This window comes from Monodelphis domestica, chromosome 4 (assembly GCF_027887165.1).
Source record: "Monodelphis domestica isolate mMonDom1 chromosome 4, mMonDom1.pri, whole genome shotgun sequence".
Lineage (NCBI taxonomy): Eukaryota > Metazoa > Chordata > Mammalia > Didelphimorphia > Didelphidae > Monodelphis > Monodelphis domestica.
The window spans coordinates 296,086,205-296,110,005 of NC_077230.1; the positions used below are offsets into that span (position 1 = coordinate 296,086,205).

At 35.9% G+C, this 23,801-nt stretch overlaps 1 protein-coding gene across 4 annotated transcripts in view; it reads right to left on the reverse strand.

The window, feature by feature from the left end:
• ATP8A2 (ATPase phospholipid transporting 8A2) overlaps positions 1-23,801 on the reverse strand; it is an 860,692-nt gene that overhangs the window by 175,304 nt on the left and 661,587 nt on the right. For all 4 annotated transcript variants that reach the window (XM_056794696.1, XM_016421852.2, XM_007495237.3 and 1 more), the window contains exons 31-33: positions 13,815-13,876; positions 13,166-13,222; positions 7,551-7,658 (exon numbers count right to left, since the gene is read on the reverse strand). In XM_056794696.1, coding sequence (XP_056650674.1) covers positions 7,551-7,658; positions 13,166-13,222; positions 13,815-13,876 — 227 coding nt within the window. The remainder of the gene's footprint in view (positions 1-7,550; positions 7,659-13,165; positions 13,223-13,814; positions 13,877-23,801) is intronic.

Below are 23,801 nucleotides of genomic sequence, written 5' to 3' on the forward strand. Positions count from 1 at the left end.
CAACAGGGTCGCCCCAAACAGCACATATACATGCTCTTCATTACCAAGAAAACACACAAAAAAGTATATTTGTTGGAAATATAAAACAGGTCCAAATTTAAGTACATAACTATTTCTTACAGATTACTTTCACAGAGAGACACGGAAGCTACCTTTTTTTTTCAGCATTGAAGAATGTCCAACAGTTTAGACATTAAAGCAAAGGATGGATTTCACTAGACCATTCTTTACTGATAACATTGGGAGAGGAAGCCCGTGAAAAATGTGCCTGCGCACGGGGATCTGTAGTGAAGACTTCACTAGTTCTCTTTCAAACTTCTGAGTCAGATTCATAGGCATAGAGACTCAGAGATTGTCTAGTTCAATCCCAACATCATTTTTGTATTTGTGTTTGGTAAACCTTAGAGTACTACAAAAATATGAATGCTCACGGTTCTTTTGCTCAAAATATGATCTGGCCAAAGCAGAGCATCTTCTTTGTCCTATACATTATATTTCAAATAATATGGACTTCTGTTCATAAATTCTATAAAGCTTGTAGCAATTATGACTATATAAACAATATGGCCTGCAGAAGAAAGTTATAAGGACCTTAAACCCTGCTTGTCTTGTGACTTAACTCTTGTGGAAAGTGTAGATAATTTCCTTTAAACTATGAAATCATGGTTTTAATCAGCAGCTATTTTAGTATGTGGTATTTTTAAAAATTATTAACAATTATGATCCTAAAGGAAGAGTTAATGATCAAACAAGAGAAAAAGAATCATGTAAAGTTAAATGAATAATTTTGATTATGTGAAATTAAAAAGGTTTTGCACAAACAAAAGTAATGCAGTCCAAATTAGAAGGAAAATAGTAAACAGGAATTTTTTTTAAAAAGAAGGTTCTCTGATAAAGGATTCATTTATCAAATATATAGAGAAATTGACTCAAATTCTAAAAATAGGAGCCATCCCCTAACTGATAAATGGTCAAAGGATATGAATAGGCAATTTCCAGAAGAAGAAACCAAAGCTATCAATAGTCACATAAAAATGCTCTAAATCATTATTGATTAGAGAAATGGAAATTAAAATAATTCTGAGATACCACTTAATACTTATCAGATTGGCTAATATGATAGAAAAGGGTAATGACAAAAAAGGGGATATGGAAAAATTGGGACAATAATGTACTGTTGGCGGAGTCATAAATGGTTTCAACTGTTTTGGATAGAAATTTGGAAATATGCCCAAAGAGCCATAAAACTCTGCATATCTTTTGATTCAGCAATACCACTACTAGGTCTATATCCCAAAGAGATCAAAGAAAAGGAAACAAGGACCTTTCTGTACAAAAATATTTATAGTAGCTCTTTTTGTGGTAGCAAAGAATTAGAAATTGAGGCAATGCCCACCAATTAGGGAATGACTAAATAATTTGTGGCATATGATTATGATGGAATACAATTTGTTTTTAGAAATAATTTGCAGCATGGGTTCAGAAAACTCTGGGAAGACTTAAATGAACTGATGCAAATTGAAGACCCAGGAGTATATAGTATACAGTAACAGCAATATTGTAAGGATAATCAATTATGAAAGACAGGTACTCTGATCAAGACAACAGTACAAGACAATTCCAAAGGACTTAAGATGAAAAATACTCCCCAATCCAGAGAGAGGAATGATGAATTCTGAGTGAAGATTGAAGCATACATTAAAAAAAAAAACACCCTTACCTTCTGTCTTGGATTCAATACCAACTATTGGTTCCAAGGAAGGAATGTGGCAAGGACTAGACAACTGGGTTTAAGTGACTTGCTCAGAGTCATGCAGCTGGGAAGAATTTTTGGCCAGATTCAAACCCAGGACCTCTCATTTTTAGGTCTGGCACTTGAAGCATACTTTTAAAAATTATTTATCTTTTTGTGTGTGTTTTCTTTTCTAACATGGCTAATATGAAAATATATTTTGCATGACTTTACTCATATAATCTAAATCACATTGTTTGCCTTCTTGGTAAGGGAAAGGAGGGAAGGACAAAATTTGGAACTTAAAAATTTTTTTTAAATGGATGTTAATAATTCTTACATGTAACTGGGAAATATTTAACAAAATAAAAAATTATATTAAAAAAACAGTATTATGATCCTAGCTATTTCAAAGCCCACATCTCTCAGAATAAGATATGAAAGCATAAGTTTACTGTTCTCTATGGTATTTGTTGAAAGTAACTGGGCTTGATGTCTGATAAAAGTTCACAGTTCCAATTGGAGTTAGAACCATAATGGCATTCCAATTGGAGTTGGAGTGAAAATCATAACCCCACAAATGGGTTCAAGACAGAGTGCTGTGCCCATGTTCTCTCTCTGCCAGTGAGAGAAAATATTAAGATTTCTTTGTTAACAGAACAGACCAACAACAATAATATGGCCAAAATGTTTCTTTGCTTGTTCTTATGAGATTATAGACTAACCCTGTGTACACACAAGTATGAATGTAAATTCTAAGTAAATTTATCCTGTATTTTTCACAGACAAATGAGTGCCAGGGTTAGGGACTAGATGGACATGGGAACTTGGCTCCAAAGATGAAGTTAGTAGTTTTTATCCTTTGAAGTCAAAGTATTTTATTTCTCACCTTCTCCTATTTTACTAGCAATGAACAGAACTTTAAAGGAAAAATAAGAAAGTTGGTGAGAAGGATTTTTCCATGGTGTACAATGTAATGTCATTTGGTACAACTGCTTATTCAGAAAGTTTAGCTCCCTTTAAGGGTACTTCCAACATTACCTGAATGCATCTGGCTGGTTGATTATATAAATCCATTGGGAAGAATTTAAAGCTACTATCCCCTATTGTAATAAGACCCAGCAGTAACCAAAACCTAGATGATCAGAAGTGGTTCCCATATAATAGAATGGCAGAAAAATATTTGAGACTACTCTGGAAACTAGAAAGAGTCAAAGATATTCTGCAAAGACAACAGTGAATTTAATGCCAAATTATATTTTCTCTTCTGAATGAATGAATAAAGCATTTATTAAATGCTTATTATGAGGATTTAAAAGTACAACCTATTTAATCTCCCAGATTGCAAGCCAAAATATATTCAGATAAGAGACATAGCCTCTAAGATTATAAACAAATTGTTAAGGTAAACTCTCAAGAAGTAGGATGTGTGAAAATAGGAAGATAGAGTTTTGGGATCTGGGTTTTTGATTATAGGATCTAGAGCCCTAAGGGACCTCAGAGGCCATTTGTCTAACATTTTCATTTTGAGATTAGGTAAATGAGGCCTGGGTAAATTAGGTGATTTGCTCATGATTACAGAGGTAGTAATTATCATAGGTGAGATTTGAATACAAGTGCCCTAATCTCAGAGCCAAGGCTCTTTTAAAAATCACATTTCCTTTATCTGTAGCCATACCAAAATCCCACCTTTTTTTAAACTTTTGCATGTATGTCCTTTAATTTCTAAAAGAATAAATTAATTATACATTAAAATTATAGTTTATAAAATTATGAATTAAAAGGCATGCATGCAAAAGTAAAATCATGGGTTTTTGGTATGGCTACATTTACAATTAATAATTATTAGGGACAGCTAAGTGGCTGATTGGATAGGGTACCTGGCCTGGAAGCAAAAGACTCATCTTCCTGAGTTCAAATATGGTCTCTGAGACTTACTAGCTGTGAGACTCTGGGCAAGTCGCTTAATCCTATTTGCCTTAGTTTCCTCATCTGTAAAATGAGCTGGGAAGGAAATGGTAAACTATGCTAGTATCTTTGCCATGAGAACTCCAAAATGAAGGGATGGCGAGTTAGACATGGCTGAAAAGACTGAATAACAACGATAAAAATTATTAAAGACCATTCCCCTCCCCCAGTCCCCCCAAATGGAGGACTTTCTAAAAAGAGTATATATTGGCTGACAAGTCCTGTGGTCACATAACTGACAGGAAAAGTTTGATTCTTTGTGTCAAAATTCATCCCATTATCTTAGTTGATTTTAGATCTGTTGAGTCAGTTCTATCCTTGATTATTGTCAAAGGTTTTCAGTAGTTCTGGGCCTTTCATCATTTTCATGCTCATTTATGCCCGGGAAAATGGAAGAGCAGAAGGCTTGCTCCTCTCTTGCATCTCTCATCTTCAACTGCTGAAAATCAACTCATCCTTCAAGACCCAGATCAAACATTACCTTCTCTATGAAGTCTTTCCTGATTCACTCCCTAATCTGTCCCTTTCTGTCCTTCTGGACTCATGATAGAACAGAAGGAATTTCTCCTTTCCAAGTCCTACTAAATACTTTGTTGTACTTCTTTTATATACTTCTTAGAGTCTACTTGTGTATTATAATTATCTTATAATTCTTATTCCCCCTACCAGACAGAAAAATTCTTGAGATCTGATATCTTCATATTTTTCTCAATGTCTATACCACAGTTATCTGCAAATGTATGTTGAATAGATGAACAAGTGTTTCAAATTTCAGGCAGGCAGAAAGAAAGGATAGATAATTTTTTTGATTTAAAAGATTTCCTCTGGGATGTCCTGGCTGATTTGACTTATTATGTTTTCATGTTCTGTATCAAGAGGTGCTTTAGGAGAGAGAAAGTCTCTTTGACAACTGAGAAAACCTTTTTTTGACTCGATTGCAGTTTCCTCCCTTTGCCCTCAAGAACAAAACCTGTATTTTCCCTCTGTGAGAAACCTTTCAAATATAAGGGGCAAGAGGAATCAATATTTAGTCAAAACAGTTTCATAAACTTCATCAGAAGTCATGTAACTTTTCAATGGCTTCCCATCTAAAATGCTCAATGAAGATATCTGATGACTAGAGAGAATCACTTCAGAAATGCTGACCACTGTAGGATGCTGTATTTCTATAGCTCTAAAGAATGCAAACAGTTTGGCAAATTGTCCTTAGAGGACGTAAAAGAATTCCTTTACAAAAATGCCTGGAAATATGATTTAGAATGAAGTAAATTTAAAAAAAGAAACCCTGTATCCCTAGCATTCTCCTAAATATGTTTTGGTTGCCTAGAACTACACTGACCAAAATGGCCTGGACAAAGGCTTAGGACTATTGTTTTGGGAGTGGGGGATAGGAGATTCATTTTATTAACTAGAGCCAAACTTTGCTGGAGTTCACTTGACCACTGGCCTCAGTGTTATTGACAGCATTTAATTCCTCTTGTGTCTACAGAAAGCCTTCCTGAAACCTAATGCCAATTTCATGCACAGTCTCTACCTGAGTGAGTGGTCTTTCAGCATTTCAAAAGGTGGCCAAAATGCTTTTTAAAAATCATCACCTTCCTACAGTTTCCAGAGAAGGAGCAAATTAGTATATCCAAATAGAAGTTAGATGGCATCAGAACAGGAGGGCATTATTCAAAATAACTCTTAAACTGTAAAGAGACACACTATTATGACACTCTTTTTCCAAGAGCTCTCCTCTGGTATTAGAATGAAAATGATGAACAGCTCTTTAATGCCTCACACAGCAGAATTCCAATGGGGGAATATGACTACAGGAGCTTTTGACTCTATTAATGAACTCATTCAATCACTCAGGGAAAAGCCTGTGCACTCCAAGAGCTTCGCTCCACAGTCTTATTTTACTCACAGCTAGATATTAATGTCACATGTCAAGACATCAATAGGGGCAGGTAAACAGAAAACTGTAAAATAACATGGGCTAAGTAGAAAATAACATTTTCAAGACAATTTTCAAGCAAAATCTGAATTTCAATTAACAGTTAATTTTCTTTGCGTTGTGACCTGTGCATCTGCAGATGTTAATTTACAAAGCATGGCAATAACTTGTGTCCTAGCCCTGATTTTAATTTAAAAAATTAACTCATTTATCTTTTTAATATATGGCCTTTAATTGTAAAGACTAGTTTGCTCCTTTATTTAAATGGCAAAAATCTTTGCACACTTATTATTGCATCAAGAGTTTGCTCCTCTCCACTAGTCCTGCAGGTTAGGCAAGAGGCAATCAAATTTCATCCTAATCAATGGATGTGTAAATTCAAGTTAGTAACTGGATGATTCGAGTTTGCATTATTACCTAGTGTGAAAATCCACAAGCAATTCATTGGGAAGTCCTATCAAAGGAACTAAATTTTATCTCAGTGCACTGATTGCTTCTTGCCAGCTGTCACTTTCTTTTGCTAGGTTAGACAGCTGTCCATGACAATTGATTCAAGCCCCATCAATTGTTTTTCATTCAAAACCCCAGAAAACTTAATACACACATATCTAACAATATACATATATGTGCACATATAAATATATACATACATATATATTAGACTAGTGTAACATTGACATCAGAAGGATGAAATACAAAACACAGGAAGCAACAGTGCCTTATAGAGTAGGAGTTATTGTAATATATGCTTCCTTTTTTTAAAAAAAACTTTTTTTGTACAAATTGCATAAAATACTTTCACTATATTTGATTTGCTTCATTTCGCAAAGCATACTTATTAGAAAAGCTCTTTTCACTACAAAATCCAATGTATTTATGTATGAGTGAGATATTTGTAAATATCTACCTATATCTTTGATTCATAGATTTAGTGAAACCTGGAATACAGTTTGATCTCTTGTTTTCTCATTTAATTTCACAATGCAAAGATATGTTCCAAAAGGGGGGAACCCTAGTGCTATAGGCAAGTCTCAGTTTCATTCTTATGCCCCAAAAGATATAATATCCTATTATCCAGAGGATGTCAGAAAATCCTGAAGTATAAAACTGATTGCTATATGCTGAAAAAAAAAAAGCAGCAATGCACAGGGGGTAAAATCCAGCAGGCCTGTTCCTTAGCTTTGCCAGGCCATGATTGATCCTTGGCCCGCATCCCTTGGAGCAGCTCCAGGAATGTGAGCTTGGACCAGGGCAGTCTCAGGGCTGCTTCTAGTTATCACCATTCTAGTTCTCCAGTGCCAAAGATGCTCAGGCAGGCAGGAAGATTTGTTGAAAATTTCAATTATGTTTGTAAAGGAAAGTCTTAGAAATATAGTCTCTAATGTCTAACCTAAGTACAAACTATGCAATTCTTAAAATAGCCAGAAATTTTATATAGCAAATGCTCTATTCCATGTGATATGGGATAAGAATTTTGGTTAATATTCTGGTTTTTAGTCCTGCCATGTATACCCTATACAGATTGTCAAATTTCAAACAAATAAATGGAGTAAGTAGCTCATATTTACTCTCTTTTCTTGATTCAGAAAACCACTGCAGATTTCAGAGTGCTTTGGAGTAATGATGAACCTCAGCTCCCACGGTTCAGAACCTTAGCTATGTGGCAGTGCCAGCTGAAGAACAGCTTCCATTTCAATTGGGTGGATGTGTTTTTACTATAAATATCAAACACTTCACCCAACATTCAGATGCCTCAGACAAACTCTGTGGGTTCTTTTGATTCTTGGCCTTTTCTTTTCTTCCTCTCCCTCGATGTAGGGAGGCAACAATAGCTGTGATTGCTGTCAAAGATAGTAAGGAACAAAGAACACACTCTGCAAAGCACATTGGCCCCTAGGAGGAAGCACTAACCTGCCCAACCATGTCTGGTGCGATGGGAATGACAGGCCAGAAGGTCGAGTAGACTCCAAAGAATGCCAGCCAGAGCAATATGCTTCCCCAAACAGCCAGGTGACTGAACTAGAGAAGAAAAGAAAGAAGTCAGGCCTTTCTGCTCTCAAAGGTTTGGTTTATTAACTCCCTCCTCCCCCCAACTCTGGTATTTCTATCCCATCTGGTGAAGATTTCGAGGCAGATATCAAAGCAACGTCCCTGCTCCTGTCTGATTTTGCATTCTTTCTTCAAACCAAAGATTCTAGCCACGGATTCAAGTGACAGATGGCAAAAGTTGTGGTGACCTTGTTCATAAAACAGCTTCCTCATAACAATCTTTCAAGATGGTGACGCAGCTACTAACCCCCTGCCCTCGTTTTAGAGGGAGGAAGCAGAGATGCAGCAGTTTTAAGTGACTTACTCTGAGTCAGCCAGCTATTTAATGTCAGAGGGAGGCTATAACTTCTGATCTGACTCTGAATCCTGCTCTTTCTTCCCTGTACCGCATTGTCTCTGAGAAGGCAGGAAACCGAACACAGACTCAAACTCAGCCTCAACTTTTCCAGAGCCTGACATACCAATTCAGGGACTAATCACTATCTAATTTGAAGTTTATCTATGCCTTTCTGCATTTGCCTGCTTGAGAGAACTATACATCCTACAGAAATGGGCTTTCTAGATTCTATAGCTAGACATGAAATCCAGCTTTGTGAATTTTTCCCCTTTGGGAATAAATGTGATAAGATAAATAATCTCTCATTAAGTGCTAAATGCAGATGTGTGACCTGAGTTCTCTTAGGAATTCAGGATGTATAGATACAATTTATATCAGAAACTACCAAGATAAGGAGAGAAAAATATCTAGCAGAAATGAACTTTAGATCATCACTAGATGAAAGAGGAAACCTTTTCAGAAGGATGCTTTTCTGTATTTCCCAGAAATATCATTTCTATTTTTATTAAAAACACTCACTGTAATGTTTATAAAGTACTTTCCATGATAAGCCTGTGAATGAGGGAGTGTATTTATTATTATCTTCATTCTACAGATTAGAAAATGGAGGCTCGGGTTTTAATAACTTGCCCTGGGTCACATGGTACAAATCAAAGTTGGGTTTCAAACTAGAGTCTTTTCTGATTTAGAGACAGAACTCTCTAAGTCTGTAGCTTTTATTTATTTATTTATTTATTTATTTATTCATTCATTCATTTATTTATTTATTTATTTTGCTAACTCCAGAGGAAAAAAGTTTGAAAGATTCATATGGAAAATTCAATTAGCTAAATGTTAGCAAAGCATGTGCACTTGGGAATGGATTAGAATTAGGGAGAAGGGAGTCACACATGGGAAAAGTGCTGACTCTGGCCCAGGGATCTGGTTTGGAATCACAGCGCCGACATTTACTGGGTGAGTGACCCCCAAAAGGCATTCCTTGTTGTGAGCTTCAGTCCTCTCATTTGGAGACCCTCTTAGTAGATCACGGAGTTGTTATGAGGAAAGGACTTTAAAAAACTTTTAAGTACTCTAAATATATGATTTTAATTTTGTTGTTGTTGAGTCCTTTTAGTCACATCTAGTCCTTTGTGATTCATTTGGGATTTCCTTGGTAAAGAACCCAGGGTGTTTTGCCATTTCCTTCTCAAGATCATTTTTTAAATGAGGAAACTGAGACAAACAGGGATAAGTGACTTGTCCAGGGTCACACAGCTAGTAGGTGTTTAAGGCCACATTTGAACTGAGGTCCTCCTGACTCCAGGACCAGTACTCTACTACACCAGTGAGGAGTTCTATGAGTTTAATAGCTGTGCCCCATCCTCAAGGATTTAAGTGCTCACTATGTTCAGTGCTGGGCTATCAGAGGAGATCATCTGTGCAAATGTTAGTATGTATAACATAGTTGCAAAAGTAAAGCAAAGTTTGGGGGAACCACACTCAGAGCTGTGAGGCAAGGATGATGAGGGCCCTCATGGAGTAGGGACACTTGAGCTGAGGTATGAAGGGAGTGAGGGATCCTAAGAGGCAGAGGTGAAGAGAGATTGCCTCTCAAGCCTGGGGGGACAGCTTGGACAAAGGCATGGAGTTTAGAGGTGTGATAAACAACAAGGAGGTCAGGGGGACTTTCTAGTCTCCTCAGCTAGTTGAGCTTCCTACTCTAGGGCAACCTTTCTTTTACTCTCTATGTGTCTTGTATATTCCCATTTATTTACAAATGGTCTCTCCCACTAGGATGTCAGTTTTGCTTGAAGGTAAGGGACATGTGTGTGCCTTTCTTTGTGCCTTTGACACTCTGACTAGTACCAAGCACACTGCAGATGTCTAAGAAATGTTTGCTGACTGGTTGGAGCTAAGAGCCCATAAAGGGGAGTACTGTGTCATGTGTAGAAAGGTAGGAGGATGCTAAGCTATAAAGGGCTTTACATGCCAAAAAGAGGTGTCTGCATTTGATCCCAGAGGAAATAGGGAGCCAGTGGAGTTTACTGAGTAGAGGAGTAACACAGATACGTGATTTAAATATATAGTACTTTTAGGGCTGTATGAAGGATGGTTTGTTAAGAGGTCAGACAGACTAATAACAGGGAGAAGACAGAAGAATGTTAGTAAAAACACAAAAGAGAAAAGACAATCTGTTACTCAACACTAGCTTACCCCACTGATGGGTATTTAGATGCGCAGCATGTTGAGGGAGATTTTTTATGGACCACTTTAAAAAAAAATTCCACATTCCTCCTCAAGCTGCCTTTCCATTTCTCTACCTGCTAAGCTAAGAGCATTGGTCTCCTGGGGATGCACTCCATGTAACCAATCTACCTGATGATGGAGACGAGGATCAGCTCAAAGCTGTGAACTTAATACTTGCATAGATCTTCACTTATTGACTCTCTTGCAGCTGAAATAATAAGTGCTTTGCAATTCCAGGCCACCAGGTCAAACCTTGGCACTGTCCTTTTGATTAAGGCTATCTTAGTGCTGAGCTGGGAGATTTGCCACATGTACAATGCACATTTACTAATAAGACTGAAGAGGAGAATCCTCCTAATTCTCAAGTTTCTGAAGCAGGTTTCAGAACACATTCATATCTTTTTCATAAATCTGAAGTACCCATAAACTAGAAAGATAGGTAGGAGTGACTTACAAATCTAAAAAAACCTAAAATGGACCTTTACCTTGATCAATGAATAATGTTCTTAACCAAAGGTAGACAATAATTATTATCATATGTTCATATTCCTGGGGGAGAATTTAAAGATATCCAACCATGAATGCAGCAGGTCTACATGGTATATTCCGCTGCCAGCAATGAGATCTTCTGGCTACTCTAACAGACAGACACTATTGACTATCCATGAAGAAAATTTGCTTCATACACTATACCTCATAAAGTGACTTCATAACTTTCTTCCCACACCAGATAAAAGAAGCACTGAATTCCTTGGGATACTCTTAAGACTTCAGGAAAAGATAATGAACAACAGGAAGAGCTAGAACATATTTCCTCTCTTGCTTGGCTTAGTTCCACGTGAATCCCTGAATCAGGCAGCTAGATGATGAAGGGGGAGCTAGGGACAGCAAGTTAGGCACTCCAGAACATAGCCACAGATGTTCCTAAATGAATTCACAGAATCCCAGTGACAGAGGCTTTCTAGTCCAACCAGTACCTAAGAAAGAATCCCCTCTGAGGTACGTCCAAGTCTTTGCCTGAAGATCTCAATGAACAGACACCCCACTACTTCTGAGGGAGCCCATTCTACTCTTGGATGGCTCTAATTGGTAGTTTTTCCCTTATGTGAAGCCTGTTTGCCTCTTTAGCTCCTACCTTTTGCTTCTAAGTTCTGTCCTCTGAGGATAAGAAGAACAGTTTTAATCCTTCTTTCACATAGCAGTCCTTCAAACAGCTGAAGACAACTAGTATGTTCTACCTCTTCTCTGGAGAAGCTTCTCTTCTCCAATTAATATTTTTAGTTTCTTCAAATGAACCTCATAAAGCATGAATTTGAGGCCTTTCACAATGCTGGTTGCCTTCTTCTCCAAGATGCCAAAGTCCTTAAAATTTGGTCCCTGGACCTTATCCTTCATTTTTATAATATAGTATCTAACCTAACTTACCAATTACTTGTCTCACTTATCCAGTTTAGCAACAACTTATCTCCAGGATCTCAATGCCCTTTAAATTTAGTGCCTTGAACAACTTATCCATAGGACCTGACCAGGGTAGCATGCTGCTGCACCACCAGCTCCCAGAACTCCTTTTGCTTTAGATAACTGCTCTCTGAGTACAACTCACCCAATAGATATTCATCAAGTTGACTTCCTATATCCACGGGTATGAAAGACCTTACGTTTATCAAATTTATTTTTGGATTCAGTCCTGATAATCTTTGTGAATTGTCTGTGTCATCCAATGTGGGCTCACAAATTCCTTTGGTAAAACAACATGCAAAATTCATATTGCTAATTTAAGAAGTATCAGGCTGTGGGACATTGTGGACAGCAAGTCATCTCAGTCACAAAAAATCAATCAATCACAGAAACTCAATCAGAAGAATCTCAATTACAATCATTGCCACCTCCAGTACTACTTGCTGTGGGATCCTGGGAAAGCTACTCACCACTCCCAGGACACTGCACAACTTTGCCTAGACCACTGAAACCATGAGGCCTACACACTACATCACATGCAAATATTTCTCCCCTTGCTAGTATAATTTGCTGGCATTTGGGGGTAGGGGCGAATTCATCTTTGTTGGATGTCTTCAGTGTGGAAACTCCTTATATTCAATAATTTCCTTCCCTGCTATGGTGTACTTGGTCCTCTAAGAAGATCCTTTCTCAAGGCTTAGTGAGTGTCTAGGAATACAGAATCAAAGTTTGGTATTTTTTTACCCCCCCTTTTTTTTTTTACTAAGTTAATATTTATCCTGAAATATTAAGCTAAGCGTTATTTCATAGGACATGGATAAAAGACAAGTGACCACATATGTGAAGACTATGTCAAACTTCAGGAAATCAAACAGAAACGGGAACTATAAAAAGGAAAAAAGTAGGAGGAATGAGGACAAAGAGTTTGAATAAATGTAAAGGTGTCAATATCAACGTGACCATCGTAACTGCTTTTGGAATACCTACAGCCATATTATTCCTCATGCAGTGAAGTCACAGATCAGTCAGTATTCTTGCTACATTATTAATTGCCTCGGGAAAAGAATATATGGTAAGCTGTATAATCTAACTGTTCATGGGTGACAAGCTCGTAAAACCTGATTTTCTTCCCTGACAATGTTCAGAGTGTACCTTGGCATAGAGTGATACCATGTTAAATTTCATTATAAACACGTTGGGTCATTTAACACGGGTCTCAGTTAATGGAATGCTAAATGAAGCCTTTTTCAAATGCCAGGCATACAAATGGAACAGCTGGAAAACTTCAGTAGGGAAATTAGCTGTGATGTAGATCAACCTACTACATGAACATTTAAAACTGAAGTTTTATTTGTTACCCAGTCACCCCTGATTCTTGATGATAAATCAGCATGTACAAGGAAAATGGCTGTAGATAATGCAGACATTAAGTTATACCCTACAAGGGAATATTTACCTTCGTCCAAGCTCTTGTCTCTAAACCGGCTTTCAGACAAACAGTAACGACAACATACTGTGGAAAGAGGAATGGAGTCAACATGTATTCTTGTGATGTCATATTTCCCCCTTAGATATCATATTGCCCCACGATTCCTCCATGGCAGTCTCAAGTGATGGAGATATTTTTTAAAAATCTGGCTGCTGAGGTAGAAATGGGCATATTCCCCCAGCCCCAGCTGACCCCCAAAGGATTCTCACCTTCTCTTAGCCCCAAGTTATCATCTCAAGGCTTACATAACTTGACATCATATCAAACCTGCTTTTTTTATTCCTACTTTTTTAGTTAACAACATAGACCTTTTGGTGGAGTTGGGAAGAAATCCCAAAGGCTTTTATTTCTTAGAATATGCATATATACACATACACACAGATGTAGATACGTATGTTCTCAGACTGTTACTCTTTACAAATAAATGGTCAAAAATCATTAGCCAGTAATTTTTGTTTTTCAGGCATATCCATCAAATAGGTATCAGCACAATAAATTAAAATAAAACCATCAGGAAAGCTCTTAATGAGTAAAGAGTTAGACCATACAGCATTAACTATTGTTAATGTGGCACACCTGCCACACTAGAGAAAGGGGAAGGCACTGGAAGACTTACTGTATAAACAATGTTTCCCACAAATAAGTAGTCCACAACACGACCACTTGCCAGCACAGCATCTGAAAAATGAAAAAGTTCAATGACATAAATGTGATTCGAAGAGTCAAATTATCTTTTAAAAAACCCAGGATTACAAAACTTGTGAATATACATTCTCATACAGAGATCACACTTCATTCCAAAGAGCAGGAATTTCAGTCTTATCTTATTGGGGGAACAAACATTGACCAGACAGTAGGAGGGTTATATTTTAATGACTGTTGTTTCAAGTGGTTACATTTTGATGTTGCATTATCTTTGGTGCCCTTATGTTTCTTTCTCCTCCGGATACCACTAACTTCTATTTCAAACTCTTTCCAAAAAGCTACTGTTAAATGTACATAGCATTTGTTTTTCTTTTCTTTAAAAAGCATAATAAAAATGGAACATCATAGACATTTAGCATTGTTAGTATGACCCTTGGCTAGTGCTCTAATTCTAACACCTGCTGTTTCTGCAGTAAAAAAAAGAAGCAGTGGAGTGAGTATATGTTAATATATCTTTAGAAGGTTCCAGTCTTGGCAGTTTTCACATGTCCATTTCTAATTCTTTTTTTTTTTTAAACCCTCACTTTCTCTCTTAGAGTCAATACTGTGTATTGGCTCTAAAGCAAAAGACTGGTAAGGGGTAGGCAATGGGGGTCAAGTAACTTGCCCATGTTCACACAGCTAGGAGGTGTCTGAGGCCAGATTTCCATTTCTAATTCTTGCTGGGCTGGAATAGAAACTCCAGATAAGAAGATGACAACTATACACATGCCCAGTGAATTTGTAATTGAACTAAAAAAACTTCTCAAACATGACCATTAGTTAGTTTTTATATACAACTAAATTGAGAGAATCCTGGGTAATAGGAGTGGGACTTTATGAATTTATACTTAATTTTTTTTTCATTTTTCCTTTCTAGAATACTAAGTACTGTATGCCACAATAATGAAAATATAATTCCAATAGTTACATAATTCATGTCTACTAATACTAAGGCTGTTCAGGAAAGTTCAAGTTGCATTTCTACTGGTAAATTGCCTGTTCTTTAGATCAAGAAAGGTTTCTTCAGATTAATTCTTCCGTCATCTTCAAAACTATACCTGTGGCTCTCACTTAAGTTTACAGACTCCACTTCATTTTTACCTTATGATTCTCAATAGCCTCTTTCACAAATTCTCCTGTTTTTAATAAAAATGAAGGCCAGCCAAGCTCCAGCTTCATAGTTGAAACAGAGCCTAGACTCCTCTATACCTAAACCAAAGGAAGCAATCCAGGGCAACTAGTTGCTGAAATCTGCTGCTGGCCTGGATTCAGAAACAAGGATGAGGATCCAAGGGGCCCATATCTTTGCTACCAAATACAAGGATTGGAGAAAATTAGCTGTGAAGATAAATATTTTTAAGATGGGTTTGGAATTGGGAAGTGTGAGAGAAACCTATTACCCCTGACTGGAAAAATAGAAGATTTCAGGGAGCAGAGTATTTAGGATTATCCTACTAGATTATATACAGGAAGGAGTGGGAGGTCAGACACTCTGCAGGCCTACATTAGACAGAAAGAAGGGTGTGGACCAAGGATTAAGAAGAAAAAGTCTTCTCTAAGCTAAATTGGGCTTCAAAAAAATAATAAAAAGTTGACTAGAAAATAGCTATTAACATCTTCTGGGTTTCATTTTCTGTGACTGGTACCAAGGTGATTTTATGTAATTAATATACTATATCTGTGGATAAGTACATGAGACTCAGCAAATAGGCACTTAAGAATACATAAAACATAATTTCTTTTCTACTAAATGAAGAGATCATATCACAAGGATAAATTCTACAAGGCCTAGTTAGTCAGTTTTCCCTAGATAATTAAAAAAATTGCAAACAATATTAAGGATCAATATGGCTAATTAAACTTGCTTTTATAACTTTTTACATTTAAATAAATTAATGTCAAGAAATAAAATATCATAACTTTTTAGTCAGTTCTTTTAAGTCTCCATCAGGATTTTTCATTTGTTTATTCATCATTATTCACCTGTCCATTTATATTATCCTATTTTTTTGTGTACTGTTGTGTTCTGGTTTTACTTCCTTTTTTTTTTGCCTTAATTCATAAAAGTCTTTCTAATCTTAATTGCACTGAGTGGTCTATTACTTTATAATGCCAAATAAAATTCATTTAATCATGTTCCTATTTCTGGACAGTTAGGTGGCTTCTACTTTGTTATAATTACTATATTATCCCAAATAAAATTTACTAAACTATTCTTTTTCTGGATATTGAGGTATATTCTAGCCATTTGCTATTACAAATAATGCTGCTATGAAAATCTTTGAACAGGCAGGTATTTGTTGTTTTTGTTAAGCTATTTAAGCTACATTCTGGCCTGGAATTATTGGGTCAAGGATAAGGGCTGTTTTCTAAATTGTACTGTTTATTATGCCAGACTATTCCCCCCCAAAATTCTACAAGTCTGAAATTCCCCCAGTGATGTATGAGTTTCTCCACAACTAGCCAGCACTGAATTTCATTGCTTTTTTATTTGATGTATGAGGGTCCAGTTAATTTTATTACAGTAACTGAAAGAGCAATAATTTGAAAGTTATATATAATTGTGAGGGACAAAATTTTTGGAAAATGAGTTGTTTTATATCTATAGTAGTTAGCCAATAATTTAATGGCAAAAAGTTAGTATACTGGATTGCTACATATTCACTCTAACTTGAGGTGTATCTTCTGGTCTCGCATTTCTTAATCTGTGACCAAACTGGCATATATTTTCTTTATGAAAATAGCAAATATCCACTTTGAAAGTCTGTGAAGTTCTATAAATAGTGAGCCCTGATCGGCACTAGAAAAATCCTAGTATAGCTAAGAACTACTAAATAAACATGATAGAAGCAAAAGACAAAGTGGAAGGCCATGCTTGGGCAATATCTGAAATGTTAGAGAAGGCTCATAGAGATAAAAATCCTATCAGATATGAATTGATTCAAGGAATAAAATTATATAGGATAGTTGATTTGAAAAAAAATTTAGAGTTCATTTATGTCTATGCAATATAAGAAAAATTAAATACCAGATGTAGGAAAATCAATGTTTATAAGAAATGTGAAAAAGTTATAAAGAGAAAAGCATCCTTTCATTAGCAGTGGTAGAAAAATGAGTCTTGAATATATAACAAAGCTATATAAGGGAAAAAATGAAAATAAATAATGTAGAGTGCAATTACTCAATGGGGATATTTCTAGAAAAGAATAAACAGCAATTTAGGTACACTATAACAAAAAATTAAGTCTAAGATACCTGTACTTTGAATATAATAAAGTAAACCAGAAAAATCAGGATTGTAGGGAGTCTTCTACAGAGACTACAGTTCTTTTACTGTGTTTACTTTAGGGCACTTCATTAGTAGGAAGATAAAGAGGAGTGGAGGAAGTTCACAGAAACGGAACATAGATAATTATGAAGAAGAGAGGCAAACATGAAGAAAGAACTAGAATAATGTACTGTTTGGCTGAGGGAAACAGAGTGTATGGGACATAACTGTCTGCAAATAGCAGGGGCTTAACCATACATAGGAGAAAAGACATATGAAGCTTTGGTTTAAATAAAAGTGGTACTAAAAGTAAGAATAACTTGATGGAACCAAATTTTGGTGGGTTTAATAGCTAGGAAAAAAGTCCCTTATGTGAATTCTGTTGGAATGGAGACTAATCTGTTAAGGAAAATAAAGGAAACTCTTTCCAAGAGATATTTAATAATAGGCTGACCAAAGAAGTAAAATATTTGTGAGACGATTTGGCACCAAAAAAGGAAAGGGATAAAGTAACCCAAAAGATCTGTTCAAACTCTGCTTTCAGGGATTTTACCAAGTATTTTCCTTCTATCTTTTTTCCTGCATAGACAATTAAATTAAGATGATTTTGAATTGCAATGAAAACATAGTGGAGCCTAGATTAACAGAAAAGGAAAGAGAATACTTAAGTAAACCCATATCAGAAAAAGAAATTTAACAAGCTATCAAAGAACTCCCTAAGAAAAAATCCCCAGGGCCAGATGAATTCACAAGTGAATTTCATCAAACTTTTAAAGAACAATTAATCCCAATACTATACAAACTATTTGACAAAATGAGCAAAGTAGGAGTTTTGCCAAATTTCTTTTGTGATACAAATATGGTACTGATTCCCAAGCCAAGAAAATGAAAAACAAAGAAGGAAAACTAAAGAGCAATATCCTTAATGAACATAGATACAAAATTATTAAATAAAATACTGGCTAAAAGGTTACAACAAGTTATCACAAGGATTATTCACTATGACCAGGTGGGATTTATACCAGGAATGCAAGGATGGTTTAATATTGGGAAAACCATTGAAATAATTGACCATGTCAACAACAAAACTAATAGAAATCACATGATTATCTCTATACATGCAGAAAAAGCCTTTGACAAAATACAACACCCATTACAATTGATGACACTAGAAAATATAGGAAAAGAAGGGCCTTTCCTCAAAATAATAAACTATATTTATTTAAAACCATCAGCAAGTATTATCTTCAATGGGAATAAGTTAGGTGCTTCCCAATAAGATCAGGTGTGAAGCAGGGAAATCCATTATCACCACTATTATTTAATATTGTACTAGAAATGCTAGCAGTAGCAATTAGAGAAGAAAAAGGAACTGAAAAGGAACTGAAGGGACCAAAGTGGGTAATGAGGAAACTAAATTACCACTCTTTACAGATGACATGATGGTATACCTAGAGAATCCAAAAAAAAAAAAAAACTACAAATCTAGTAGAAACCATCAATAACTTTAGCAATGTTTCAGGGTCCAAAATAAATCCACACAGCATCATCAGCATTCCTATATGTTTCCAACAAAACTCAGCAGCAGGAGTTAGAAAGAGAAACTCCACTGAAAATTACTCTAGACAATATAAAATATTTAGGAATCTATCTGCCAAGACAAACACAGGAATTATATGAACACAACTACAAAATACTTTTCATACAATTAAAACTAGATCTATACATTTGGAAAAAACATTAATTGTTCATGGGTAGGACAAGCTAATATAATAAAAATGACAATCTTACCCAAATTAATCTACTTATTCAGTGCCATTCCTATCAAACTACCAAAACACTTTTTTATAGAATTTGAAAAAAATCATTACAAAGTTCATCTAGTAGAACAAAAGATCAAGAATCTCAAGGGAACTAATGAAAAAAAAATGAAGATTGGAGGCCTAGCTTTATCAGATCTCAAACTATACTATAAAGTAGTGATCATCAAAACTATATGGTACTGGCTTAGAGATAGAAGGGTAGAGCAATGGAATAGACTTGGGGTAAATGAAAGTAGCAAGATAGTATTCAATAAACCCAAAGATCCCAGCTTTTGGGACAAGAACCCACTATTTGACAAAAACTGCTGGGAAAATTGGAAAACAATATGGGAGAAATTAGGTCAATATCTTATACCATATACCAAGATGAACTCAGAGCAGGTAAATGACTTTTTTTGGGGGTGAGGGGGGAGAGAGAAACCTTTGTATTCTACCTCTCATTGGTTGACACAATGTATCACTGATTGTAAGCTTTATATTTTTGATTTTTAAAACTCTTTTTTTTATTATTGTCTTTCTTTGCATGTGCAATATAGTATTTGGGTTTTATTTTTTCTCTTCTTTTTGTATTTGAAGCACATGTCAACAATATTGTGATTTTTATTTAATTTTTTTATTTTGCAGTAATGTAAGTTTTAAATACATTTGTTCTAATATTAATGCATACCCAAAAAGCTTTAGACTATAAAAATTATGTTATTGATTGTTTTAAAAAATTATGGGACTTTGCTTAATTATTTTGTTTGATTCCAGGAGAAGGGAATACAAAAAGAGCCATTGCACAGTGCCAAAGAAGCACAAAGCTAAACTGCACAGTGCCAATCAAGCACAAGGTCAAAGAGACCAACAAATCCCAATGGGATTGATGAAATTTTGGGCCAAAAGGAAAAGACTTGAACTTGTTTGGAGTTCGAAATTGAGGCTGTTTTGACACATTTCAACAACAGGTCTTCCTTGTCCCACATTCTACCAATTATCTCAAATTTGGCTCCTACATGGCTCCTATAATCTAGTCTGTATTCTGTCTTTCAATGTGTGGCAAAACTTTCTATAGTCCTGACTGCTGATTGGGTAAATGCATAATTGCTTAAATCACTTTAATTGGGCCCTGATTCAAGGACCTGTTATAGGTTTATTTTTCCTTTACTTAGAATTTTTACACATAAGATTTTGATAGTTTATATTTCATCCACACATCATTTTTTCTTTTATTTGGATGTTTTTGATTTCTCTTGCAAGTTGATTCATATACCTCATAACTCAGCCATGCATTCCTAAGTGATCCCTGTGTTTTCCAACACCCTTTTCAGGGGGGTATGTATTATTATTACTGTCATTGTTATAAATTGCAAAGTTTGCAAATTGCCAAATTTGCAAAATGCAAATCAAAACAATGCTGAGGTACCACCTCACACTTAGCAGATTGGCCAATATGACAGTAAAGGAAAATAATAAATGCTTGAGGGGTTGTGGCAAAATCGGGACATTAATGCATTGCTGGTGGAGTTGTGAATTAATTCAGTCATTCTACAAGGCAATTTGGAATTATGCAAAAAGGGTTTTAAAAGAATGCCTACCCTTTGATCCAGCCATACCACTGCTGGGTTTGTATCCCAAAGAGATAATAAAGAAAAATATGTGTACAAAAATATTTACAGCTGCACTCTTTGTAGTGTCAAAAATATGAAAAATGAAGGCTTGTCTCTTGATTGGCTGAACAAATTGTGTTATATGATAGTGATAGAATACTATTGTGCTGTGAGGATTGATGATCTGGAGGAATTCCATGGGAACTGGGAGAACCTCAATGAACTGATTGATGCAAAGTGAAATGAGCAGAACCAGGAGTACACTGTACACAGAAATTAAACATTGTGGAACAACACAATGTAATGAACTTTGCTACCAGTAGTAATGCAACAAGCCAGGACACGCCTGAAGGACTTATGTGAAAGAATGCTCTCCACATTGAGAGAAAGAACTATGGGAGTAGAAATGCAAAAGCAAAACATAGGACATCACTTATCACATGTATGGGTATGTGATTTGGGGTTTAGGTTTTAAAAAATCTCTCTATAGCAAAAACAAATAATATGGAAATAGGTATCAAGTGATAACACTTGTACAACCCAGTGGAATTGCTTGTCGGCTCTGGGAGGGGGGAAGAAGGGAGGAAAAGAAATTAATCATATAAATGCAGAAAAATATTTAAAAATAAAAAAAACATATTGGAAGAGGAGGCTAGGTGCCTTAGTGGATTGAGAGTCAGGCCTAGAGATGGGAGGTCCTATGTTCAAATCTGACCTTAGATATTTCCTAGCTGTGTGACCCTGGGCAAGTCACTTAACCTCCATTGCCTAGCCCTTACTGTTCTACTACCTCGGAGCCAATACCAAGTGCTCATTCTAAAACAGAAGGTAAAGGTTAAAAAAAACACACACACATTGGATTTGGATTCAGGGGTCCTGGGTTCAAATTCTAGTACTGTTACTACTTGTGTCATTTGAAGCAGGTCATTTGGCCTCCCTGTGCTTCACAGTTTCCTGTGAGGTGTTAGAGAATGATGACTTCCAACCTTCCTTCCAGATATTTATTTATGATCCCGCAATTCTCAATGTAACACATCATCCTTCTAGAGTTAAAGGCTATATCTGGAATTTAAGTCCAGAGAAGTATAACTTCTTCACAAGTCAGGTCTAATGTCATCTTGAAATAATAGTTTCTTTTTTACTTGAAAAGAGAGTTAGCATCAGATAGTGGATAGATGACCACTCTGGAGTTCGAGCCCTCCCTCAGACACATACTAGCTGTGGGATTGTAGATAAGGAACTGAAGAAACTCTCTAATATGGTAATATATAGACTAAGATCTGTCGAGTTCCTTAGAAAAGCTAGTGGATTCGAAAATATCAGCATCCAAATAGTTGTTCTGTGTGCCCTCCTAGGGAAATCGCCCCAGAATATGCATTTTAACTGACTGTAATTGAACTACTTTAACGGTGAGTAACTGTAGGCTCTTGTCTCTGGTTATAATCTGCCAAAATGCCTTGCAGAACATAAGTTCTCAGGAATTTCTTGTGGATAAAAATAATCATAAGCTAGAGCCCACTGAGAATTCAAGGTTATAAAATACCAATTAGGCTATTTCATTTGTTCCCAAGGCAGGTTGCCTACCATACATTTCTGTCTCCTTTGTCTAGCCTAAGTCTAGCACCAGGACTGTGCCATTTCATTCAGGAAAACTTCTTTCCTGTAGTTTAGCCGATATTGTTAGTCAGTAGTTCCTGATTTTAGATTACTTTCTAAAGCTTACATTTACTCTCCCCTCCTCCATTATTCTTGCCAATTTTTCATTTGGATACATGCTTCAAGAATTTCTGAATGTTCACTTTTCTCTCTCCTTTGATTAATGTCTAAATTAATATCTGAATTCCCTAAACATGCAGCCCAGGACATGATTGCTGGGAAGTTTTCAATGTAAGACTAAGAAAACTAACTTAAAAATGTCACACTTTAGCTATATAATCCCCAAATCGCATTTATAATTCCTAGACTTGATAATATATGGATTCTTTTTCCTCTATAATCTTCCTTCCCCTATTCTGGATTCTTCTCTAATATACTGATTTTATTCTTAACTTAATTCATTGATTATGAAATCTGTGGGTGATACAGGCAGCTGGGACAACAAAGAAAGTCAGGAAGACTTCAGTTTGAATTCTTGCTCAGACATTAACTAGCTGTATGCCATTGGGCAAGCCATTTAGCATTGTTAAGCCGCAGTTGCCTCAAATGTGAAATAGGGATAATCCAGTTACCTCACAGGTGGTTGTGATAATCAAATAAGATAATCTAAGTAAAAACTTTAGAACACCTTATAAATGCTACTAATAAAATAAGGCAGGAAGAAGACAAACTCACACTAGCCAATTTTGTTAAATATATGGGACATAGGATGGCAACTCTGGTGAAATGCTGGGTAAAGGAAGACACTGAGTTTGTGGCATATGTGGTAAATGTAATTTGCCATACTATCACTGCCCCTTATCATCAGAGACAAATGAGAGCTTGTTTTATCAGTCCAAGGTTTTAGAAATGACTTCTGCTCTTTTCTAAAACAAAGCTCCCCCTCTAAAAACAAACAGAAATTCCTTTTGCTACTCCTTAGAGAAAACATTTTACTCAACACTAAAACAAATTTGAAGCTTGGAAGGATCTTAAATAGTCATCCATTTTCCCGTTTCCCTCTTCCCCACCATAATCACACCTTCATCAATCAAGACCTGTGGTGGCCTCTCCTAATCTCAGGGTTCATCAGTCAAAGACAGACAATGATTTCCCTCAATGATCAGCTTCAATGTTTAACATTAACTATTAAAGAGCTTTCTTACGTCTGACCTAAGTCTCCTGCTGAAACTTCAGCCCATTTCCTCCTGTTGATCTTGTCAACACTTGGAGGTTCTGAAATTCACATTTTGGATGGTTGGAGGACTGCAAAGCTTAGTCATCTTTGAAGTATCACTTTTTTAAAAAACCATTTGGTTTTCATTAATGGCTAAACTTTAAATTCTCATGTCAAATCATGGCATAAAAGCTAGTTCAACTAATTTTTGTTTTTATCCTGACATTATAGTCTGTGTGAAGATATGACACAAATCATAGTTAAGTAGCTGAAGAAAGGGTATTTACCTGGCTACCCAAGAAAAGGAAACCAGATTGCATAGGGGGACATTTATTTCAGTAGAAAATTCTGCTGTTACTATATATTTCATTCAAATATTAAAGTTTTTAATACATATTTAGAGAGGTGGTATATGGTATCATAG